Source organism: Meles meles, chromosome 1 (assembly GCF_922984935.1).
Source record: "Meles meles chromosome 1, mMelMel3.1 paternal haplotype, whole genome shotgun sequence".
Taxonomy (NCBI): Eukaryota; Metazoa; Chordata; class Mammalia; order Carnivora; family Mustelidae; genus Meles; species Meles meles.
This window is the reverse complement of record NC_060066.1, coordinates 143,592,663-143,617,096: the sequence shown is the minus strand read 5'-3', so window position 1 is coordinate 143,617,096 and position 24,434 is coordinate 143,592,663. Positions and strand designations below refer to the sequence as shown.

The following is a 24,434-nucleotide window of genomic DNA, read 5'->3' as shown; positions in this document are numbered from 1 at the left end:
AGTATTTGAGGAACAACTTTGTCACTTGAATTACGATCATTTATTTGAAATGTTTTCCTACAGATAGACTGTTTGTCCATGAGTGGGCCCATCTCCGCTGGGGAGTGTTTGATGAATATAATGAAGATGCACCTTTCTACAGTGCTAAGTCAAAAAAAATTGAAGCAACAAGGCATGACCATTTAAATTTTCTTAGTTACTTTAAGTTATAACTTCTTAATTTCCTTAGATTGATTTCTTTTCAAAGCCAATCATTCTTTTTTTTATCCCATTGCAGATAATAGATGTGATGTCACCAAAGAGTGCTTTTCTGGGTTTTCTTCTTCTATTTTTTTTTCTTTCTTTATTTTTCTCTCCTCCTTTTTTTGAAAATGTACCTTAAAGGAACCACTTGTCTATTTAAAATACACATAACTTCAAGAGCCTTTGGTAGCCAATTTGGCATATTTTTATACCTCTCTACCATAGCTGCCAGAACTCATTTCTGCTGAAATTGTATCCTTTGTAAGGGGTTGTACAGTATATGCCAAGTCAAAATTATTTATACTACATAATAACAAAAAAATGGTTAATAAATAGTAGTAAATGCACACTAAATGAAAAATCAATCTTCAAAGGGCCAAATAAGGATTTCTTAGGATTTGTAAAGTTCATTTAAAAATACTGATCTAAAAATATCATGGTTAATCATAGATGATCCTCTTAGTTTTGAGATCAAGAGAGAAAAATGATTGTTGGTAGTTGGTTTAAATTAGATACCATCAGCTTAATCAATCGTAGATGCCCTGTTGGGTCTGTGGACTTATCAGAAAAAGTATAAACTGAAAGATACTTGAATTCATTGAAGGCCGTTCCTCTGCCCTATTGCTCCACCAGTTTTAGCACATGCATTTAAGAAGTATTACATTGATTACATTTGTTTATATCATTTTCCCCCTAAATGGTCTAGTCTCTGCTATAGAATAGTCATCATGGTTATTAACATAGATACCATTATGTTCACTGAGTTCTGGGGCAATAGAAGCATACACATATTTAGGAGACTCCCTAAATGACTGAATGAAATCTAGTAATTGCTTCTTAAATTTGAACTGGAAACACATTGAAAAGATGGGATACATTCACATTCCAGCATATATGTCATACGCACCGCAACCTGTGGCCAATTCCATGCAATAACACTTATGTCAAAAATGTCCCTACCAATAAAGACTACTGTCTTAGGCAGTACCTCAACCCTTCCTTTAAGCCACATTTTGCTTTGGATAAAAATACGCCTGAAAAACCAAAACACTTGTAACTATGTCATATCACACTCGTTTGGAGATAACTTCTTTGAAAATAATTCTACAAAGAACTTCAAGCTGAGGTAGTACCAAGAGTAAATGTTTTCACAAGCTGCCCCTTTCAGATGCTAACAGTGCATTTATCCATCATGAGGCCCCCTGAAGAGATGTTTGGAAAAGGGGAATCTCCAGCCATTATTAGTAACAGGACAGCAGCAGCTTTAATCACAAGAGGAAACTCAGCCTTTGCATATACTAGACATCCCACTTAAAATTTCTTTCTGCAATTTTTTGAAAAACAGAAAATTGCTCTGGTAGGAACCCTTAAATGTTGCTGTCAAAAATAGGATGTGTATGGTACATAAATAAGGATAAGGGTCTTGATATACAGGTCATTATTAAAAACCTTGATAGAAAGACTACTTGAGATTTTCAAAAATTTTAATTGTTAAGTTGCCTCAAAGACTGACTGCTATATATTTTCAGATGTTCCACAGGCATTACTGGTATAAACAGAGTTTATAAGTGTCAAGGAAACAGTTGTACAATTAGAGCATGCAGGATTGATTCTAAGACAAAACTGTATGAAAAAGATTGCCAATTCTTCCCTAATAAAGATCAAACTGAAAAGGCATCCATAATGTTCATGCAAGGTATTAATTCTGTAAGTATGCCAACTGTAATTTAACAGCATATATTTATACTCAAAGGACATGTTATCATCTTTATAAAATATTTGTGCAGGTTACCTGATAGATTAGACATATTAATAATAGAGTTCTTTAAATATTAACTGGCATATGGTAAGCACAACTCCTGTTAGCTAACTAGTGTTAGCTAGCTACTGTTAGTTATTATTACAATTATTCAAAATCTGTTACTATTATATGATTCCTTAAACAAATCCTATTTCATTAAATAAATGATATATTTGCCAAACAGATTTTTCATTTTTCAGATTTGTTGTTGAATTTTAAATGCATTGTATATAAAAAGTTTTTTTTCACTTTATTAACCTTTTAGGTTGTTGAATTCTGTAATAAAGAAAACCATAACAGAGAAGCTCCAAGCCTACAAAACAAAATGTGCAATTCCAGAAGTACATGGGAGGTGATCAGCAATTCTGAGGATTTTAAAAACACAACATCTTTGGTGTCACCACCCCCTCCACCTGTCTTTTCACTGCTGAAGATCAGAGAAAGAATTGTGTGCTTAGTTCTTGATAAGTCTGGAAGCATGAGTGTAAGTGTGTGGGCCCATTTTCCCTGGATGTGGGGACATAGAAGTGACTGAATAGCTAAGAATACTCTGAACACTACCTGCTTGTTCTAAGTTGCATGGTGGTCTAAGTACTTTTACCTCCTACAATGATGATCTCAAGAGAGGCAGTGAATATTGTAAATGAGGAAGTGTGGCAATAGAGTTAAAAAGACCTAACCCAAGATCCAGCTCCAGAAAATGGAGAGTTTATTGAGGGGCACTTTTAGACCCCTTAGTAAAGCCTCAGGATCAGAACTAAAGATTTTTAACATGGACATACTTTCTACTGGAAACACTAACCAGACATGAGGAGAGAGTGGATTAGGGCCTCTGAACTCCATTCCAAGTCAAGGAACAAGATCAATCAGGAGAATTGTTAATGTGACTTTATCTTATTTGCATCATCTATATAAATGACCTCTTTATACTCAAAGACACAGACAAAAACCATCATTATAATGAAGATACAGTCAGATTCAGCCATTCATTCCTTCTTCTGTCATTCAGTGAATGGAAGGCACTGTGCAGGGCTCTAGGAATAGAACTCATATCCTTAAAGAGTTCACAGTTGAAAATTTTCTCTCTCTTCCCCATTATCTGATTAACTCATACATATTCTTCAAACTTCATCCTGGAGGAGATGGGCTGGGCTCTAGGCTGGACTAATGGTCCTTCTGCCAGTTGCCCACAATGACTTGTGCAAACATTTATTACCATATATTATATTGAAATTACACATTTCTCTCCCACTAGACTAGGAGCTCCTCTAGGACTTGAAGCAGTGTTCTCATCTTTGCAGCCCTTTTGCCTGAAACAGGGTTTATCATGTATAAACACTCAGTAAATAATTGCTGAAATGGACTACAAATGAGTGGACATATGTGATAAGGCACCTAGAAGGATGGCGCATTTGAGGTAGAACAGAGCATGCTAAAGATCAAGAGAAACGTCTTCAACAAGAGGGGACTGGGTGGTTACCGAAAAGCACAGAAGATGACACAGCTGAATGAAATAATCCACAATATCAGAGTTTCAGAAAGAGCATCAGAATGCTGGAAACCTATCCATACATGTATTCTAGGAAGTGTTGCTGGGGAGAGAGGAAGCTCCTTATTGGGAAAAGATGAGCAACCTCCTTTGGACAAGATACAGGTAGAGCTAAGTTTAAAGGTAAAACAAAGTGGTAGAGAGAAAGCCCTCAAAGATGGAGATGTAAGAGCAGTTTTTCATGATGACTTTGTTCTAGGTAGTTCAGAGGGAAATTTGGATTGTGTTGGGGGTGAGGGGTAACACAGATCAGTTGGTGATGAGGGACTGGAAAAGACAAATGCATGAAAGGGTTTACATCCTGGGCATTCATCTAGGAAAGAGGGATGTGAGTTTTAAAGAGTTCTTTGATAATTAATTCCAATTAATTCCATTTAATCCATTGGTAGGGAAGTGGTGAGGAGAGGTTAGGAGCAGAAGAGGAAATGGGGGAGAGAGGTACTGGGCCTCTCAGATTGCAGCTGGAGTAAGTTTCATCTTTTGGGAAGTCCCCAAGTGGAAGGGGGATTTCAGTCTCTAGATGGAGTCCTTGATAGTCTGGTTTGATACTGTGGGATCTGGGGAGCGGTTTCATCTTGACACAACTGGAACAGAGGATCCCAGGAGTTATTAGGCAGTCTCTAAGATGTGAGTCACCACCCCCCAATTCCAACCCAACCTGCAACCTATCCTCCACCTCTAATTTGGGTGCTTAGCAGCCAAGAATAGCTTAGTTAAAGCCTATGTTCCTTACTATGCCATAAGTGTTCCGTAACATATATAACTATATTTTTCATTTTATCAATTGAAAGAAAATTGTGTTCTTTAATAACACTAATTACTACTGGTAAAAAATTACAACAAATGGTATTCACTCATTCTATGTAATCTGCTATTATTTCCCAATTGAAAACACTTTGGTTGTGTTTCTTGATCTTTTTTATTCAGGGTTTTAATCGCCTAAATCGAATGAATCAAGCAACAAAACATTTCCTGCTGCAGACCATTGAAAATGGATCCTGGGTGGGAATGGTGCACTTTGATAGTACTGCCAACATTAAAAGAAATCTAATCCAAATAATAAGCAGCAAGGAAAGAAACAACCTCTTGGAGAGCTTACCTACAAAAGCTAATGGAGGAACTTCCATTTGTGCTGGAATTAGATCAGCATTTCAGGTGCAAACCATATTGCAAATGTAGTTTGTTCTTTTTTAAAAAAATTAAGGTTTAATTTGCATACAATACCTTATTAGTTTCATAGTGATTTGATATTTTTATACATTACAAAATGAAAAGTCTAGTTAACTACCTGTTACTATACAAAATTATTACAGTATTAGTAGCCATATTCCCTATGCTGTACATTATATCTCCATCACTTATGTATTTTATGACTTAAAGTTTGTACCTCATAATCCATCACCTAGTTTCTTTTTTTTAATTTTTTATTTATTTCTTATTTTCTTATAAACATATAATGTATTTTTATCCCCAGGGGTACAGGTCTGTGAATCGCCAGCTTTACACACTTCACAGCACTCACCATAGCACATACCCTCCCCAATGTCCATAACCCCACTCCCCCTCTCCCAAAACCCCTCCCCGCAGCAACCCTCAGTTTGTTTTGTGAGATTAAGAGTCATTTATGGTTTGTCTCCCTCCCAATCCCATCTTGTTTCATTTATTCTTCTCCTATCCCCCTAACCCCCCATGTTGCATCTCCACGTCCTCATACCAGGGAGATCATATGATAGTTGTCTTTCTCCGATTGACTTATTTCACTAAGCATGATACCCTCTAGTTCCATCCACATTGTCGCAAATGGCAAGATTTCATTTCTTTTGATGGCTGCATAGTATTCAATTGTGTATATATACCACATCTTCCTTATCCATTCATCTGTTGGTGGACATCTAGATTCTTTCCATAGTTTGGCTATTGTAGACATTGCTGCTATAAACATTTGGGTGCACATGCCCCTTCAGATCACCACGTTTGTATCTTTAGGGTAAATACCCAGTAGTGCAATTGCTTGGTCATAGGGTAGTTCTATTTTCAACATTTTGAGGAACCTCCATGCTGTTTTCCAGAGTGGTTGCACCAGCTTGCATTCCCACCAACAGTGGAGGAGGGTTCCCCTTTCTCCGCATCCTCGCCAGCATCTGTCATTTCCTGACTTATTAATTTTAGCCATTCTGACTGGTGTGAGGTGATATCTCATTGTGGCTTTGATTTGTATTTCCCTGATGCCGAGTGACGTGGAGCACTTTTTCATATGTCTGTTGGCCATCTGGATGTTTTCTTTGCAGAAGTGTCTGTTCATGTCCTCTGCCCATTTCTTGATTGGATTGTTTGTTCTTGGGGTGTTGAGTTTGCTAAGTTCCTTATAGATTTTGGATACTAGCCCTTTATCTGATTTGTTGTTTGCAAATATCTTCTCCCATTCTGTCGGTTACCTTTTGGTTTTTTTAACTGTTTCCTTTGCTGTGCAAAAGCTTTTGATCTTAATGAATTCCCAATAGTTCATTTTTGCCCTTCCTTCCCTTGCCTTTGCCGATGTTCCTAGGAAGATTTTGCTGCAGCTGAGGTTGAAGAGGTTGCTGCCTGTGTTCTCCTCAAGGATTTTGATGGATTCCTTTCTCACATTGAGGTCCTTCATCCATTTGGAGTCTATTTTCGTGTGTGGTGTAAGGAAGTGGTCCAATTTCATTTTTCTGCATGTGGTGTCCAATTTTCCCAGCACCATTTATTGAAGAGGCTGTCTTTTTTCCATGGGACATTCTTTCCTGCTTTGTTGAAGATTAGTTGACCATAGAGTTGAGGGTCTATTTCTGGGCTCTCTATTTGGTTCCATTGATCTATGTGTCTGTTTTTGTGCCAGTACCATCCTGTCTTGATGATGACAGCTTTGTAATAGAGCTTGAGGTCCGGAATTGTGATGCCACCAACTTTGGCTTTCTTTTTCAATATTCCTTTGGCTATTCAAGGTCTTTTCTGGTTCCATATAAATTTTGGGATTACTTATTCCATTTCTTTGAACAAAATGAATGGTATTTTGATAGGGATTGCATTAATTGTGCAGATTGCTTTAGGTAGTATAGATATTTTCACAATATTTATTCTTCCAATCCAGGAGGATGGAACATTTTTCCATTTCTTTGAGTCTTCCTCAATTTCTTTCATGAGTACTTTATACTTTTCTGCATATAGATTCTTAGCCTCTTTGGTTAGGTTTATTCCTAGGTATCTTATAGTTTTGGGTGCAATTGTAAATGGGATTGACTCCTTCATTTCTCTTTCTTCTGTCTTGTTGTTGGTGTACAAAAATGCAACTGATTTCTGTGCATTGATTTTATATCCTGACACTTTACTGAATTCCTGTACAAGTTCTAGCAGTTTTGGAGTGGAGTCTTTTGGGTTTTCCACATATAGTATCACATCATCTGCGAAGAGTGATAGTTTGACTTCTTCTTTGCCGATTTGGATGCCTTTAATTTCCTTTTGTTGTCTGATTGCCGAGGCTAGGACTTCTAGTACTATGTTGAATAGCAGTGGTGATAATGGGCATCCCTGCCGTGTTCCTGACCTTAACGGAAAAGCTTTCAGTTTTTCTCCATTGAGAATGATATTTGTGGTGGGTTTTTCATAGATGGCTTTGATAATACTGAGGTATGTGCCCTCATTCCCCACACTTTGAAGAGTTTTGATCAGGAAGGGATGCTGTACTTTGTCAAATGCTTTTTCAGCATCTATTGAGAGTATCATATGGTTCTTGTTCTTTCTTTTATTAATGTGTTGTATCACATTGATTGATTTGCAGATGTTGAACCAACCTCGCAGCCCTGGAATAAATCGCACTTGGTCGTGGTGAATAATCCTTTTAATGTGCTGTTGAATCCTATTGGCTAGTATTTTGGCGAGAATTTTTGCATCTGTGTTCATCAAGGATATTGGTCTGTAGTTCTCTTTTTTGGTGGGATCCTTGTCTGGTTTTGGGATCAAGGTGATGCTGGCCTCATAAAATGAGTTTGGAAGTTTTCCTTCCATTTCTGTTTTTTGGAACAGTTTCAGGAGAATAGGAATTAGTTCTTCTTTAAATGTTTGGTAGAATTCCCCTGGGAAGCCGCCTGGCCCTGTGCTTTAGTTTGTTTGGAGATTTTTGATGACTGTTTCAATCTCCTTACTGGTTATGGGCCTGTTCAGGTTTTCTATTTCTTCCTGCTTCAGTTGTGGTAGTTTATATGTCTCTAGGAATGCATCCATTTTTTCCAGATTGTCAAATTTGTTGGCATAGAGCTGCTCATAGTATGTTCTTATAATTGTCTGTATTTCTTTGGTGTTAGTTGTGATCTCTCCTCTTTCATTCATGATTTTATTTATTTGGGTCCTTTCTCTTTTCTTTTTGATAAGTCTGGCCAGGGGTTTATCAATCTTATTGATTCTTTCAAAGAACCAGCTCCTAGTTTTGTTGATTTGTTCTATTGTGTTTTTGGTTTCTATTTCATTGATTTCTGCTCTGATCTTTATGATTTCTCTTCTCCTGCTGGGTTAGGGTTTCTTGTTCTTTCTCCAGCTCCTTTAGGTGTAGGGTTAGGTTGTGTACTTGAGACCTTTCTTGTTTCTTGAGAAAGGCTTGTACTGCTATATATTTTCCTCTCAGGACTGCCTTTGCTGCGTCCCACAGATTTTGAACCGTTGTTTTCACTATCAATTGTTTCCATGAATTTTTTCAATTCTTCTTTAATTTCCTGGTTGACCCATTCATTCTTTAGAAGGATGCTGTTTAGTCTCCATGTATTTGGGTTCTTTCCAAATTTCCTCTTGTGGTTGAGTTCTAGCTTCAGAGCATTGTGGTCTGAAAATATGCAGGGAATGATCCTAATCTTTTTTTTTTCTTTAAGATTTTATTTATTTATTTGACAGACAGAGATCACAAGTAGACAGAGAGGCAGGCAGAGAGAGAGGGGGAAGCAGGCTCCCTGCTGAGCAGAGAGCCCGATGTAGGGCTCGATCCCAGGACCCTGGGATCATGACCTGAGCCGAAGGCAGAGGCTTTAAGCCACTGAGCCACCCAGGCGCCCTGATCCTAATCTTTTGATACCAGCTGAGACCTGATTTAGGCCCCAGGATGTGATCTATTCTGAAGAATGTTCCATGTGCATGAGAGAAGAATGTCTATTCTGTTCCTTTGGGATGAAATGTTCTGAATATATCTGTGATGTCCATCTGGTCTAGTGTGTCATTTAAGGCCTTTATTTCCTTGTTGATCTTTTGCTTGGATGATCTGTCCATTTCAGTGAGGGGAGTGTTAAAGTCACCTATTATTGTATTATTATTGATGTGTTTCTTTGATTTTGTTATTAATTGGTTTATATAGTTGGCTGCTCCCACGTTAGGGGCATAGATATGTAAAATTGTTAGATCTTCTTGTTGGACAGACCCTTTGAGTAGGATATAGTATCCTTCCTCATCTCTTATTATAGTCTTTGGCTTAAAATCTAATTGATCTGATAGAAGGATTGCCACCCCAGCTTTCTTCTGATGCCCATTAGCATGGTAAGTTGTTTTCCACCCCCTCACTTTAAATCTGGAGGTGTCTTCACGTCTAAAATGAGTTTCTTGTAGGCAACATATAGATGGGTTTTGGTTTTTTATCCATTCTGATACCCTGTGTCTTTTGATTGGGGCATTTAGCCCATTAACATTCAGGGTAACTATTGAGAGATATGAATTTAGTGCCATTGTATTGCCTGTAAGGTGACTGTTACTGTATATTGTCTCTGTTCCTTTCTGAGCTACTACTTTTAGGCTCACTCTTTGCTTAGAGGACCCCTTTCAATATTTCCTGTAGAGCTGGTTTGGTGTTTGCAAATTCTTTCAGTTTTTGTTTATCCTGGAAGCTTTTTATCTCTCCTTCTATATTCAATGATAGCCTACCTGGATAGAGTATTCTTGGCTGCATGTTTTTCTCATTTAGTGCTCTGAATATATCATGCCAGCTCTTTCTGGCCTGCCAGTTCTCTGTGGATAAGTCTGCTGCCAATCTAATATTTTTACCATTTTTATCTAATTTTTACCATTGTGTGTTACAGACTTCTTTTCCCGGGCTGCTTTCAGGATTTTCTCTTTGTCACTAAGACTTGTAAATTTTACTATTAAGTGACAGGGTGTGGGCCTATTCTTGTTGATTTTGAGGGGGGTTCTCTGCACCTCCTGGATTTTGATGCTTGTTCCCTTTGCCATATTAGGGAAATTCTCTCCAAAAATTCTCTCCAGTAGACCTTCTGCTCCCCTCTCTCTTTCTTCTTCTTCTGAAACCCCAATTACTCTAATGTTGTTTCGTCTTATGGTGTCACTTATTTCTCAAATTCTCCCCTCGTGGTCCAGTAGCTGTTTGTCCCTCTTTTGCTCAGCTTCTTTATTCTCTGTCATTTGGTCTTCTATATCACTAATTCTTTCTTCTGCCTCATTTATCATTTATCCTAGCAGTGAGAGCCTCCCTTTTTGATTGCACCTCATTAATAGCTTTTTTTATTTCAACTTGGCTAGATTTTAGTTCTTTAATTTCTCCCGAAAGGGCTTTTATATCTCCAGAGAGGGTTTCTCTAATATCTTCCATGCCTTTTTCGAGCCCAGCTAGAACCTTGAGAATCGTCATTCTGAACTCTAGATCTGACACATTGCCAATGTCTGTATTGATTAGATCCATAGCCTTTGGTACTGCCTCTTGTTCTCTTTTTTTGTGGTGAATTTTTCCGCCTTGTCATTTTGGCCGGATAAGAGTATATGAAGGAGCAAGGACAATACTAAAAGGGTGGCAAAGACCCCAGAAAATGAGCTTTAACCAAATCAGAAGAGGCCCCAAATTTTGGGGGGGGGGGGGGGAGAAGGGGGATAAAAAGAAGTTCAGAAAAAAAAAAAGAAAAAATTACAAAAAGAAAAAATATAAAAAAGAAAGAAAAAATATATGTATTAGATAAACTAGTTAAAAAATGTTAAAAAAGAAAAGGGTAAAAGTTTAAAAAATTTAGCAGAAGAAGAAAAAAAAATTGAAAAAAAAATTAAATTAACCGCAAGACTAAAGAATCATGGGGAGAAAGCCATGAGTTCCGTGCTTTGCTTTCTCCTCCTCTGGAATTCTGCTGCTGTCCTTGGTATTGAACCTGCTTTCCTTGGTAGATGAACTTTGTCCTGGCTGGATTTTTTGTTGATCTTCTGGGGGAGGGGCCTGTTGTAGTGACTCTCAAGTGTCTTTGCCCGAGGCAGAATTGCACTGCCCTTACTGGGGGCCGGACTAAGTAATCCGCTCGTGTTTGCTTTCGGGAGCTTTTGTTCCCTGAACGCTTTCCATAGAGTTCCAGAGGACGGGAAAGAAAGTGGCAGTCTCCCAGTCTCTGGCCCTGAGGATCCAAGAGCCCGGGGCCCCACTCCTCAGTGCGCTCCCAGAGAATAGCGCCCATTCTCTCCCGTATCCCCGGCCTCCGGCCGCGCTCCGAGCTCACCCAGCCTGCAACCGGTTCAAGGTAACCCCGAGCTGAGAGCTCAGTCCTCGGCTCTGTCTCTGTAGCCGGCTTCCCCATTCTAATACCTGTGAGCTTGCGACACTCCGACACCCCTGATCCTTCTGTGACCCTGTGGGACCTGGGACCACAATGACCCCACGTGGGCTCTGGAACAATGTCCCTCAGTGGAACAGACTTTTAAAAGTCCTGATTTTGTGCTCCGTTGCTCCGCCACTTGCCGGCAGCTGGCCCCTCCCCCTGTGGTCTATCTTCTCATCATTTTGGATTCACTTCTCCGCCAGTCCTACCTTTCATAAAGTGGTTGATTTTCTGTTTCTAGAATTGCTGTTCTTCTTCTCTTCGATCTCCCATTGGATTTGTAGGTGTTTGTAATGTTTAGATAAGCTATCTAGCTGATCTCCTGCTACCTGATGTAGTCTCGGCCTGCTACTTCTCAGCTATCTTGACTCCTCCCACCGTTTCTTTTTTTATTTAAATTTTATTAGCCAATGTATAATGTCATTAATTTTTGATAAATATTCAATGATTCATCAGTTGTATGTAATAGTCAGGGCTCATCATATCAAGAACCCTCCTTAATGTCCATCACCCAGTTACCCCATCCCCCCAACTCACCTCCCCTTCCACAACCTTCAGTTTGTTTCCCGGACTCAAGAGTCTCATGGTTTGTTTCCCTCTCTGTTTCCTTTTGCACCCCAATGCTCATAGCAGCAATGTCCATAATAGCCAAAGTGTAGTTTCTTCTTTTTTATGATTAGCACATTTTTATGTTAAACACTGCCACACATACATACTGCCTAATTTTAACATGACTAATACAAAGAAGCACAGGAAGAAGCTCATAGAAAAAAATTATTGAATGATTTTTTAATGGATCAGTAAATCAATGAATAAACTGATGGGTAAATAAATGACTATTAAAATGCCACTAGAGTATAAACCAAATCAAGTCAGGGATTTTGTCTTGTTACCACGAAGTAGTCGGTATTCAATAAATATTAAATAAATATGTATGTTTGGGCAGCAAAACTTGACAACTCCTAAGATAATGAAGTAAGTTATATGGTATGATTCCACTTTGGGCCAATCTTCATTTCAGTTTCTATGACACTCAGCTGGGGAAAACTGAAGTTTATCCAAGCAGATGTAGCAGGGGCTGTTAGTCATGATTAGGGTCAAGAATACTGGTCAGAACATGAATTTTAACATCAGAGTCCTGGCTCTACCACCTACTACTATGTGATCTTTGGCAACGTTTGCAACCTCTTTGGACTCCCAGTGGCTTATCTATAAAATATAAGAAAACAGGAATGCCTATCTCATAGCACTATTATGAAGATTAAATAAAATGCTATATTTACATATACAGAAAAATATTATATAGTAAATATATATTTCACAAATGTCATAATGACAATGGTCATGCATATTTGGATAAAAATAAGATTCACAATATATAATATATATTTCACTCAGACATGTAGGGGAGTGTGATGGGAATGCTGTATAAATGCAATAAATGTATAAAGCATTTTCTATCTTTTAGTCTAATTTAATGTATGTCAGAGCATATTTCACATATATTACAATATATAAAAGCCATTGTTCACCTAAAAACATGCAAAAATTACAATGAGTCTGGTCACTTTGTTCCCTGACACCAGCTTTGTTAGGAATATCTAAATTCTAAACTCTCTTCTTTTTTTATTTATTTAAATTCAATTAATTAGCATAAAATATATTATTTGTTTCAGGGGTACAGATCTGTGATTCATCAGTTTTATATAATACCCAGTGCTCATTATCCAAACCCTCTTCTGCAAATCTACATACACCTCCACTCCAAGTTCATGAAAGCCACCGATAATCTGTCATTTGTTTCTAACCAAGAAGAAATTCTTTTTATCCTCTCTAATAGGCACCCAGATTCAGCACTCTGAGTTTCAAACTATTTGGTTTTATAAGAAATGGGTTCAAGCCACAAATAGAACTCACTTTCAATAAATAAAATTCATGTATTCTCTGAGCACCACTAATATTCTTAGTTTTGTGCTCATTACTACTAGAGGTAAAATAAAAGTTATATAACAAGATTCCTTATCTTGACCTGTTTAGAACTTTCCATATCTTTTCTTTATAACATAACTAAAGGTTCCCTAATTTGAAATCATTAACCTTTTTTAAAAGTAGAGGTGGAGTTTTAAGGCACCTAGCTGTATATGCAATAAACTTTATACACTGAAGGCTTGTTAGAGTGTAGTCTCTTCATAGAAAGCAGAGAACTATTTAATGCTACATTCTGCAGTTATATTTTTGGTATCTGATTGACCTGAGTCCTCGGACTGAAATGTCATTGTCATTTAACCCAAGTAGAATTTTTCATAGCCCTGCACCCACATAACTTCATTTGAGCAAACATTCCCTGCAGCAGACAGAAAATAAAATCACGTTTAAGTTCCCCTAAAAGTTGTTGATTGTAGATTCTAATATTTAAAACAGATGCTATCTCTTCTTTTCTGCACACTTTTATTTTCTCTGCACATTTTTTTCTAGTATCCTGTAAGTCTTTTGGTCTAGGAACACCAATAGTTATGCTCTGATTGTATCTGCAGGTAATTAGAGAAGTATACCCTCAAATAGATGGATCTGAAATTGTCTTGCTGACTGATGGGGAGGATAACTCTGCAAAGAACTGTATTGATGAAGTGAAACAAAGTGGGGCTATCATTCATTTGATTGCTTTGGGACCATCTGCTGATCAAGCCGTCATAGAGATGAGTGCTATAACAGGTGAAATAAGACCCATATATATAAGTCCTTTGATAGCAATGCATAAGTGTAAAGGCTCACAATGATTTCTCTCAAGCTCTTGCCCTGGAGGTGCTCTGCAAGACCTTGGAACCAGGGTCAAACCAGACCTGATCTCTGTTTGCAAGGTTCTCACAGTCCAGCTGGCTGGAGAGACATATAAAACTACTAATCAAATAGCATAATCAGATAACATCCCTTCATAACAGGAGAAATATATAGAAATAAGGCACTATGTGAGCAGAAGAACCATAAATTCTCCCAGGGTTGTTCAGAGAGAAAGAAGGAATGAAAGATGAGGTGACTTCTGAGCTGGGCCTTGAACAAGGTGTTTACTTTTTCTGGAGACAAGAGGAGTGAGAGAAGATGATCAGGTCATGAGCAAAAAAATCATGTTGGGTGATAGTGGAGAGATAGTGGGAAATCCATGAAACCAGAGCATAGGCTTTGGGGTTGGGGGTAGGGGCCAGATGGGATTAACAGAGGCTCAGGCTGAAAAAATCTAAGTAACAACAAAATTTCCTGATGAACTACAGGGTAGATGTTATCTTGGGTACAGAGACTGAATGAAAATGGACCACATGTTTTCAGTGCCTTCTTAAACGTAGTAGAATAAACAAAATTTATAACACTGTGAATATTAATTATTGTATTAGGTTGACTTCTACTGCTACCAAATATATACTTGCTTTTTAATGCTTAGTTGCACAAACTTCTATCATTTCAAAGTACTTTCATGGCCGTTATAAAATTTATTTCTGTCCCAAGGGTCCATTGCAATTTGTCTCTATTACATACCACTTTTCTATCTCCCCACTGCCAGTTATTGTCAGGATACCTGGATATGACAGCTCTTCAACCTTTCTGAACTGATTCTGACCCACTTTGGCTGAAAAATCTGAAGGCCAGAACTACCATAACCGTATCTTAAGAGTCAATAATTACCCTAAAGGGCTGCATAGTTTGTGAGTTCTAATACACGGAATTATAACATCTTCTTTCATATTCTGTGATTATTTCACACATTTCATCCAGGAATATTTCTGTAAGTGGGATATAAAGACCGCTTACTTTTCCTAGTTATGGCAGTTTTAAATTAACATTTTATTTTTAATCTTTACACATTGTTGACTTTGTTCTAAATAATATATACTGAAACTATGATTTTGTTTACCCTGTTACCTTATTAATCACTAAAATGTGATAGGTATGTATTTTCTAGAAAGCAACCTACTTAATGTATTTACATTTTAGGAGGAAACCATTTTTATGCTACCGATGAAGCCCAGAACAACGGCCTCATTGATGCTTTCGGGGCTCTTGCATCAGGAAACACTGATCTTTCCCAACAGCCTCTTCAGGTCAGAGTCACCACTCCTCAGGTCTTTGTGTTTACATTTAGCCATAACCAAAAAAATAATTCAGTTGTTAAAAGTTTTGAGTCCTATATTTTTCTCAAAGTACACTTTTAATTAAAATTAAAATTTCAGTATGAAGTAGAAATTATTTTTAAAATATGACTAAATTAAGTAGTGAAATATATATGTATATATATTTTTTCTTTTCCCACAGAGTTTGGTTAAGGGATGACATCAAAACTCAACAATGTTAAATTTCCTGCCAAAAATAGACTTTGTCTTATAATATAGCTTTCGTTTGTCTATGAATGCATAAAAGTATCACACTTCCAAGATTTCCTCCACTCTTCACTGCTGTGAAATAGATTTAAATTAGATTAATGCATTTGAGAACCCAGTTTGGAAATGGAAACAAAGTATCTTGGAAATAATTTATCAGAAAAAAAGTGAATAATCATTGCATATCCACAAGTTTAGGGCTTATCTAACTTCTTCAACCACTTTTTTCACTGACTTTATTTTATTCATCTCTCTTCTGAACTCTACTCCTTTTCTCATTTGAGTTTCAACAATACCACCATTTTCTATTTAGATTAAAAAATTTTAAGAACTTCCTTCTTTTTTTTTTTTAATATTTTATTTATTTGACAGACAGAAATCACAAGCAGGCAGAGAGGCAGGCAGAGAGAGAGGAGGAAGCAGGCTCCCGGCAGAGCAGAGAGCCCGATGCGGGGCTCGATCCCAAGACCCTGAGATCATGACCTGAGCCGAAGGCAGAGGCTTTAACCCACTGAGCCACCCAGGTGCCTCAAGAACTTCCTTCTTCATTCTTCATTCTCATCTCATGTAAAATGTCAACACAGCCTGTTTCTTTCAAAATATTTTTACAAAATTATTTCTATCAATATCCATTCCCACCAAGTGTGTATCATGTCATTTCACCTTCCAGTTCATCAAGTCACTTTCCACATTACAACTTGCCATGATCACCAAATCTATTTTTCCTCTATTCTTCAACAATGAAGAGCAAGAAGGTATAAGATTCAGAGTTAAGACAATATGTACAGATTGGTTTGGAAGTTGGGTTTGCAGCCTCACCCTGGAAACAGTTTAAAAATTGATCTGAGATCTAGCTTGGCAGTGTATGGAGAATAAACTGGAAGAAAATAAAGTTCATTTCTGAAGGTTTCAATCTGGATGACTGAGAAAACGATGATAAAATTGACATGTAAACAGGGAGAAGTGATTTTGAGGCTATTATTTTCTGCTATTATTTGGGTTTTGAGGGGATGGTGGGACATTAAAATGGAATATTCCAAAGGAGTTTTAAAAGTAAGAGCGAAATATGGGATATTATCCAGAAAGGAGGCACATGCATGCAGAATACGCTCAAAGTTTCAAGAATGGCTTTCTAAATGATGTGGAAAGGGCAGAAAGTTCTGTCCCCCTCACCTGAAATGCCTATAGGTCGTTAAGTAGAGAAATAACAAAAATAAAACAAATTTTTGAAAGGTTAACCTGGATTTGTGTAAATGATATATAGGTCTTGGGAGAGAATAGTGAGAATAGTTAGAGGTATGTTGCAATAATCTGAGTAGATGGGAACCTGAATTTGGATGGTGGCAGCTAGAATACAGAGAAAAGGCCGCATCTCACTCTTTATTCAGTCATTTTCCCCTAGTACTACCGTGTAGCCAAAGCCTTCCAACTTTCTTAGACTTTCCTCTTGGGGTACCTGAAAAAGTTACTCAATTCAGATGTAACTTGATAATACTTGGTCCACTCAAACACATACTCACTTCACATAGGACTGAGATTTTTGTCATTACAATGATGTCTCAGTGGTAGAACTCACTCTCTTCTATCAGCACTGGTGTGGAAGTATTTTTGTTTTAAGACTGGTTTAGAATAGAAAAGAGACTTCCCATCATTCCTGAAATGACACACTTAGAGAAAGCACCTTCTTGGTCACTGGATAGACTTGGCTTTCCTTGACTAAGAGCCACCCACAAAGACTTGAAAAACTTTCTTTGAAGCTCCTCTCAGAGAACATCCTATCTTTCACATCTCTTTTCAGCATTCCAATCCTCACAGTTTGTCCCCTTTCCACTCTTGTTGGACATGTTTACTGTCTGATGCTACTCAATCCATTCATTTGTGAAAATTATTTCAAGATTTCACATCAGGAGAAAAATCCATGTTTCCTTGTCTCATCATTTGTTGGTCCTGATTGCCTCTCTTGAGGCCCCTTTTTACTGTGTCCCACTCCAATACTCTAGCCACCACAATAAGTATTTTTTTATAGTTCATCATTTAGATAGATAAAACTGAGGATAACACACACACACACATATGCCCTACAGCTAATTCTTCTCTAAGGCTGTAGCACTCTACTGCTAAAGACTTGAGTGGGTGTTTGCCAAGACAATGGAAAAAAATAATAGGGTCATATCTCCAACTATAAAACCCATTCTCCTGCTTTAAATCTTTTATTATACCCTATCCTTTCCTGAGACTCTATTTCACACTATCTGACTGTCATATTCCAGTCAGCTTTCAGAGAGATCACAAGCCTAAGGTAGGATGCACTATATAAGCTTGTTCTCAGGCCAGAAATTAAAAACTTCATGAAAAATGAAAACAGATTAAAACTGCTCTCTTCTCTAGTCATTAATTTTTAAAATATATTTGAACAGCTTGAAAGTACGGGATTAACACTCAACAATAATCCTTGGATGAACGGCACTGTAATAATTGATAGCACTGTGGGAAAGGACACATTCTTTCTCATCACATGGACCAGACAGGCTCCTGTTATTTCTCTCTGGGATCCCAATGGAACACCAATGAGAAATTTCACAGTGGATGCAGTTTCCAAAATGGCCTATCTCAGTATTTCAGGAATTGCAGAGGTAAGCAGTTAGCTTTTAGGCTTCCTCCCACATTTGTTTTATAGCTGAAAATACATTGTTTACTATAACAACTATAGGTGTCAATATTTGTATCATCTTAAAATTATAATAAAATAGAAAGTAATTCCTATGCCTATGTGGTCTCCAAAATTATGGTGGCAGGAACAAGGAAGAAAGAATGTATACATAGGGGAAACAGAAGGAAAACCAATTAGGTAGGCTAAGAACTTTAAAGAGGCAATGAAAGGAGAATATGTGCAAGTTGGTGTTTAGAGAGCTATAGAGTCATTCCTTATTACCGCCACCAGATCATAGGACTCTGAGGTCAAAGAATAAGGCCAAGATCAAGGCAAACTTTCCCAAACATATTTTTCCCAGCTGAGATTTCCCAATGCTTGGACATCATGCATGACAATAGCCAGGATGTCCTGTCTAAACTGCCTCAGTTCTCCTCCTTTACCCTCAAAACTCTCGAAAACCTGTGTATTCAGTAACATGTGTATAAAATTTATTTCAGAGTTGGATAGTGAAAACACAGAAAAGCTTGATTTTGACTACTTACTATATTTCTGCTGAATTTTTAGGTGGGTGTTTGGACTTACAGTCTTCAAGCCAAAGCATACCCAGAAACATTAACTATTACAGTAAATTCTCAGGCAGCCAATTCTTCTGTGCCTCCAATCACAGTGAATGCTAAAATGAACAAAGACACAAACAGTTTTCCCAGCCCAATGATTGTCTATGCAGAAGTTCTACAAGGGAATGTGCCAGTTCTTGGAGCCAATGTGACTGCTTTCATTGAATCAAATAATGGAAAAACGGAAGTTTTGGAACTTTTAGATAATGGTGCAGGTAACTCACAGTTTTTTATGAATAAGTCTGTAATTTCATAACTCAGGATATGTTATGGGTCCCTGAAGCAGTATGGGGCAGTAGGACAGACACCAGAAGAATTGATGTAAATTATGGAAGAACAGGAGGACCAGCAGGAAATTCCGTCCACATAAAACCTATGAAGTACATAGCAAGTGTCCTGCATATAGTAAGCACTCAGTAAGTGTTATTTACTGTCACTAGTATTTTGTCATGTGTACAAGCCATGTCTGTTATCAGTCAGGAAGGTCTGATTCAGGAAGTTGAGAACAGCAAGAATTCCAAACAAGTTTTTCTTAGGCGCAAATCACTAAGAGAGCCCAGGCAGAGTGAGTGAAACACAAGCAAGTCGATGGGGTTAAATGATAGAACTTGAGCACCTGGCAGAGAAGGGGGGAACAGGTAAGAGTAATTCCCAGCAGCTGGAAAAAAGTACAACATGTAGTCTTGGGAACTGAGGCCCAAGGACAGGTAGAACCATCAAAACAGATGCAGACATCTCTAGAGCATCAGATACCAGGTCTGAAAGGCAGAAAACAAGACACAGAGTTGGCCATGCTCTATCTCCTTGGTCTGTATGGGTGAACAGTACCTTTTTCCCAGACTCTGGATTGTTCTGGGAACTGATCCTTCTTTTGAGAGGGCAGTGAGCAAGGAAGTTACCATACCGATAACCTTCTGAGTTGTCAGAATTTTCTATCAGTATCTTTTGCAATGTAATTAATTCAGTCAATTTATAATCCTATCATCAACGAGCATATGCCCTGTGAAAAATTTAGAAGGCAGAAATGTTCTTTGGTGCATCTCAGTGCCATCATCTTATATAATAATATTTTCCTCAACTATTTCCTGAGTTTTCCTCTTTTCCCAACCCCTGACATGCTACATTAAAACTTAAGCTTCATCTTGTTTCATTTCTCAAGGTTTCACCAGATGGCTACTGGTATGCCTTTACCTAAGAAAATGTTGGTGATAAACAATGACTTGGAGCAGGAGTTCTCAAAGTTTAGCATGCAAAGGAATCACTGAAGGGCTTGTTATAACACAGAATTCCCTCGAAGATCTAAGTAATTTGCATTCCTAATGTGATCAAGAGGCATGCAGGTGGTGCTTGTCTAAGGATCCCATTTCAAGAACTGCTATCTTAGAGGGTTGAACCCCCTGAGAAATGTGTTTGCAATTTGATGAATAACTCTAGTATTGGTGATATCAAGAAATATACTTATGATACAATATTCCTTAGCTCACCTAAATGTTTATTCTAATAATAAATGGGGGTTTTCCATCACCAGACCAGGGAGTTAATGGATCATAGAGCAAGAGGTAAGGATATAAAAACAAAACAAAACAAAGCAAAAAGTAGCTGAAGTCAAAGTAAGTCATTTTGAGGTGACTGTGGTAAGAATTAAATCCTATGCAGATGCTTTTTCTTTAGTGGGGATCCTTTTGATTTGAACAGGAGATGAGATATTTATGTCTATAGATAAGAGCTGCAAGAAAACCATTTGGCTAAAATATGGTAAGAAGAGTACTATAATAGTCTGCATAGAAGCTGATAAAGTGAAGGTATTTACTACACATATATAAGTACATGATTTATATATATATGCATATATATAACAACACAAAGGTATATCAATTTAACAAGATACTGGTTGGTAAAGCATAATGGAAGTATTCCCTAATGATTCAACCACAAAATAGCCTGATTGAGGGGATGTGCTTATAAAGTCCATATGCTTGGCTTAGAAAATGCATAATTTTTTCTTTTTCTTTACAATAGTACTTTATTCCTTTATTTCTATAACAAGGTGCCGATTCTTTCAAGAATGATGGGGTGTACTCCAGATATTTTATAGCTTATTCAGAAAACGGCAGATATAGCTTGAAAGTACGGGCTCACAGAGGGATAAATGTGGCTGCACAATACTTAAGGCATCCATTGACTAGAGCTGCACATATACCAGGATGGGTAGTGGATGGTGAGTAATGATATCTGATATCTGGCTTGAATAATTGTGAGTTAACATGATTAAAGCTTTGAAAATTTTACAACTCAAAGTACAGCTTTTCTCATTTCTGAAATGAAGTTCTCAGTCATACTGTGTTTGCCTCCGAAATAACCTAAGCTTTGGTATAGGGTCTGGCATCTAGCAAGTACACAATAAATGTCAGCCATTATATATGAGTTTGGAGCACCAAACCAACATCAACAACAATATATCAAATTTCTAACTCAAGATGAAGAAAACAGGTTAATGTGTTATGTACCTAACTACACGCTTGTGGCAGAATTTATTTTTTGGGTTACATAGATACCTGATTCAGTTTATAAAGATACTAAATAAGTAAATATTTATTTTGAAAGTTTTTAGTAAGTCAAAAGCAAAAATGTGTAGAGTAAGATGATGATTATTTGGATTAAGAAAGCATTCTTTGTTAGCTTTCCTTCAGCTTGTCCCTTATTTTGTGACTTTTAGGGGTTCTCTTTTGGCAATCAGAATATAACTTGAAGTATTATTCCTTAGACTTGTAGCAGGGAGGAAGAGAGAAGCCTGGCACAAATGGTTTAAAGAGAAACAGTAAAAATTTCCCCAGATTTACTCCTAGCTTGGAGATAATTTGAGAAATAAAGCAATTGTTTTTTAAAGGACATATATTGAATTATATAACATTATTCCCATTCAGTGCAGCCTTAATTCTAAAGTGATTTGTTATCCAATTCTATTCCACAATATCCTGGTCAGGATGCTAAAGAAAAAATTCTGCCACCAATTGGATGTTTATGACTTTGTCACCAAACTTGGTAAAATGTGACTGTGTATATTTCATATTTCACTACATATGAAAAAAGGGGAGGAGCAGGGAAATGTAGAATGAGGAATTCAATTTCATTTAGTTCTAAAGATACTAGTATAGACTTGCTCATTCAATACTGCAAATTTCTAATACAGGAAAAATTGAAGGGAATCCACCAAGAGTTGAAATTGATGAGGATACTCAAACAACCTTGGAGAGTTTCACTAGAACAGCATCTGGAGGTGCATTTGTGATTGCAAATGTTTCAAAACTTCCCTTGCCTGACCTGTACCCACCAAGTCAAATCACAGACCTTGAGGCCACCTTTGAGGGGGATGAGATCAGTCTAACATGGACAGCACCAGGAGATAATTTTGATGTCGGAAAAGGTAAGGATGAAATGACATGTAGTGTTAAGTGAAAGGTGCTCATGGCAAAAGCAAGGGTATAAGGGTAGATGGGAGGGGAAGAATTTTTAATTAACTGCTCAGTGAAGTATTAATTTTATAATCTGATATTTTCAAATCAATCAAACATGACACATTATAAAGTGGTACAACTTTTCAAACAAAGAAGATAGAATTTAGGAGTTTAGAAATCAATTAAGCTTTCACTGAAAAATTAGTAAGACTTTGGCTATGAGTATAAGCTTTGCACAACTAAACATTTTTGAGGAGAATGGATAAAAAAGAATTTGACATGATATTCTCCAGTTTCTAAGCTATACATAATTTTTTTTTTCTTAGCTGAACAGTATATCATAAGAATAAGTGGAAGTATCCTGGACCTAAGAGACAATTTTGATAATGCTCTCCAAGTAAACACTACTGATCTGTTACCAAATGAGGCCAACTCCAGAGAAACCTTTGCATTTAAACCAGGAAATACCTCAGAAGAAAATACAACTCACATATTTATTGCCATTCAAAGTGTGGATAAAAGCAATTTGAGATCAGAACTATCCAACATTGCACAAGTAGCTTTATTTATTCCTCAAGCAGAACCTGGTCCTGATGAAAGTCATCCTAATTCCGGAATTAGCATTTCTTCTTTGGTGCTGTTAGTGTTTGGATCTGTGGCAATTGTTAGTATTATTTAAGTGCCACCATTTGTATCATACACAAGAAAAAAAATTCAAGAAGACCTAGAACAGGATTTTAAAAAAACATCAACAAAAAACTGAATTTCTAAGTTCATTCATGTGACCATGAATTCATAAAAATAATTTTAAGAGTTCTAGAAGGGATACTTTGATTAAATATAAATGTCTAGGGGTACTTGGAAAATTGATAAGTTAATATTAAAGTTCAAATGTTTTATTTATTTGTCATAAAGAATGATGAATAAAGATTTTTTTATATTGATACCTGATATTCATGTTACCTGATACAAAAGTTATCTAGAATGATAATTCAAATTCTGTCAAGAAGTTAAAATTATCTATTTCAGTAGTCAAAATTCAAGGGTAAGAGAGCAAGTAAATAATACATGAGAAAAAATAAATTTGGTCTTGGTACTTTTAAGTTTAAATTGATATTATTGCTTTCACCTAAAGTCTCCACTTATATATTAATATATATACAACATGAATAAGTTCATGTTTACTATAATTCATTGACATGGAAAATACTAGCAAATAAAAATCAATAACCATCTGTCAAACCAGTTTTTCCTATTTCAGCTCAATACAATCGTGTGTGTGTGTGTGTATCCCTTTTCACTTAAAAAGCCATTCCTGGGGTGCCTGGGTGGCTCAGTGGGGGTTAAAGTCTCTGCCTTTGGCTCAGGTCATGATCCCAGGGTCCTGGGATTGAGCCCCGTATCGGGCTCTCTGCTCCGCAGGGAGCCTGCTCCCTCCTCTCTCTGCCTGCCTCTCTGCCTAGTTGTGATTTCTCTCTGTCAAATAAATAAAATATTTAAAAAAAAAAAAAAGCCATTCCTTCCTGTGTACTTTTTCTTTTATTATAGGAAAGAATTACTGAAAGTACTATCTTTTGCTCTTGCTTTCAGATAAAGAAAACTAAAAAATTTAAAATATAGTATTTTAATTATTACTCCAATTATGGCCTAAAAGTTACACCAAAGTAATAAATGAGATTAATTAAATTAAATCAATTAAAGAGAGAATGTAGATTGGGAAGAGCATTAAAGTTCACATTATAATCCATAGCCAGATCTGCCAAAGACCATAATGATACAAACAACATGGGACATAAAGCACCTACTGTCTTATATAGGAATTCTTTCAGCACAGTGGAAAGCCATAGTTACATGCTTTATGGAGAAAATGTAGGAAAGGGATAAGTATAAGACATCTGGCCTTTTACCAAACAGGGAATAAAAGCCTAAAATTCTATGGTGGCAACAGAAATAATATGTGACAACCAGACATTCCCTGTGTCCTCTCTACCCACCCCCCTGCTCTAGAACCAAAGCCCACCAACAGGTTATTATCCTCCCTAATGTTCCAGCATAAAAGCTATGCTTAGGAAGGTCTCAGTAGGGCCCTCTCAGGTCAGACTTCCAGGTTAAATCCTAGTTTAGTTTTATTTTCAGATCTATATCAGTCACTAATTGTTGAATTAGTAA

The 24,434-nt window shown here is 37.1% G+C and overlaps 1 protein-coding gene across 1 annotated transcript in view; it reads left to right on the top strand.

Moving 5' to 3' along the window:
- LOC123944626 (calcium-activated chloride channel regulator 4-like) overlaps positions 1–23,643 on the top strand; it is a 30,174-nt gene extending 6,531 nt beyond the window's left edge. Inside the window, exons 4-14 of the mRNA XM_046009899.1 lie at positions 64–172; positions 1,773–1,950; positions 2,310–2,528; positions 4,521–4,748; positions 13,708–13,885; positions 15,158–15,264; positions 17,958–18,173; positions 18,758–19,025; positions 20,858–21,028; positions 22,001–22,234; positions 22,592–23,643. Coding sequence (XP_045865855.1) covers positions 64–172; positions 1,773–1,950; positions 2,310–2,528; positions 4,521–4,748; positions 13,708–13,885; positions 15,158–15,264; positions 17,958–18,173; positions 18,758–19,025; positions 20,858–21,028; positions 22,001–22,234; positions 22,592–22,944 — 2,261 coding nt within the window. The 3' untranslated portion in view covers positions 22,945–23,643. The remainder of the gene's footprint in view (positions 1–63; positions 173–1,772; positions 1,951–2,309; positions 2,529–4,520; positions 4,749–13,707; positions 13,886–15,157; positions 15,265–17,957; positions 18,174–18,757; positions 19,026–20,857; positions 21,029–22,000; positions 22,235–22,591) is intronic.
- The last annotated feature ends 791 nt before the right edge of the window (positions 23,644–24,434 follow it).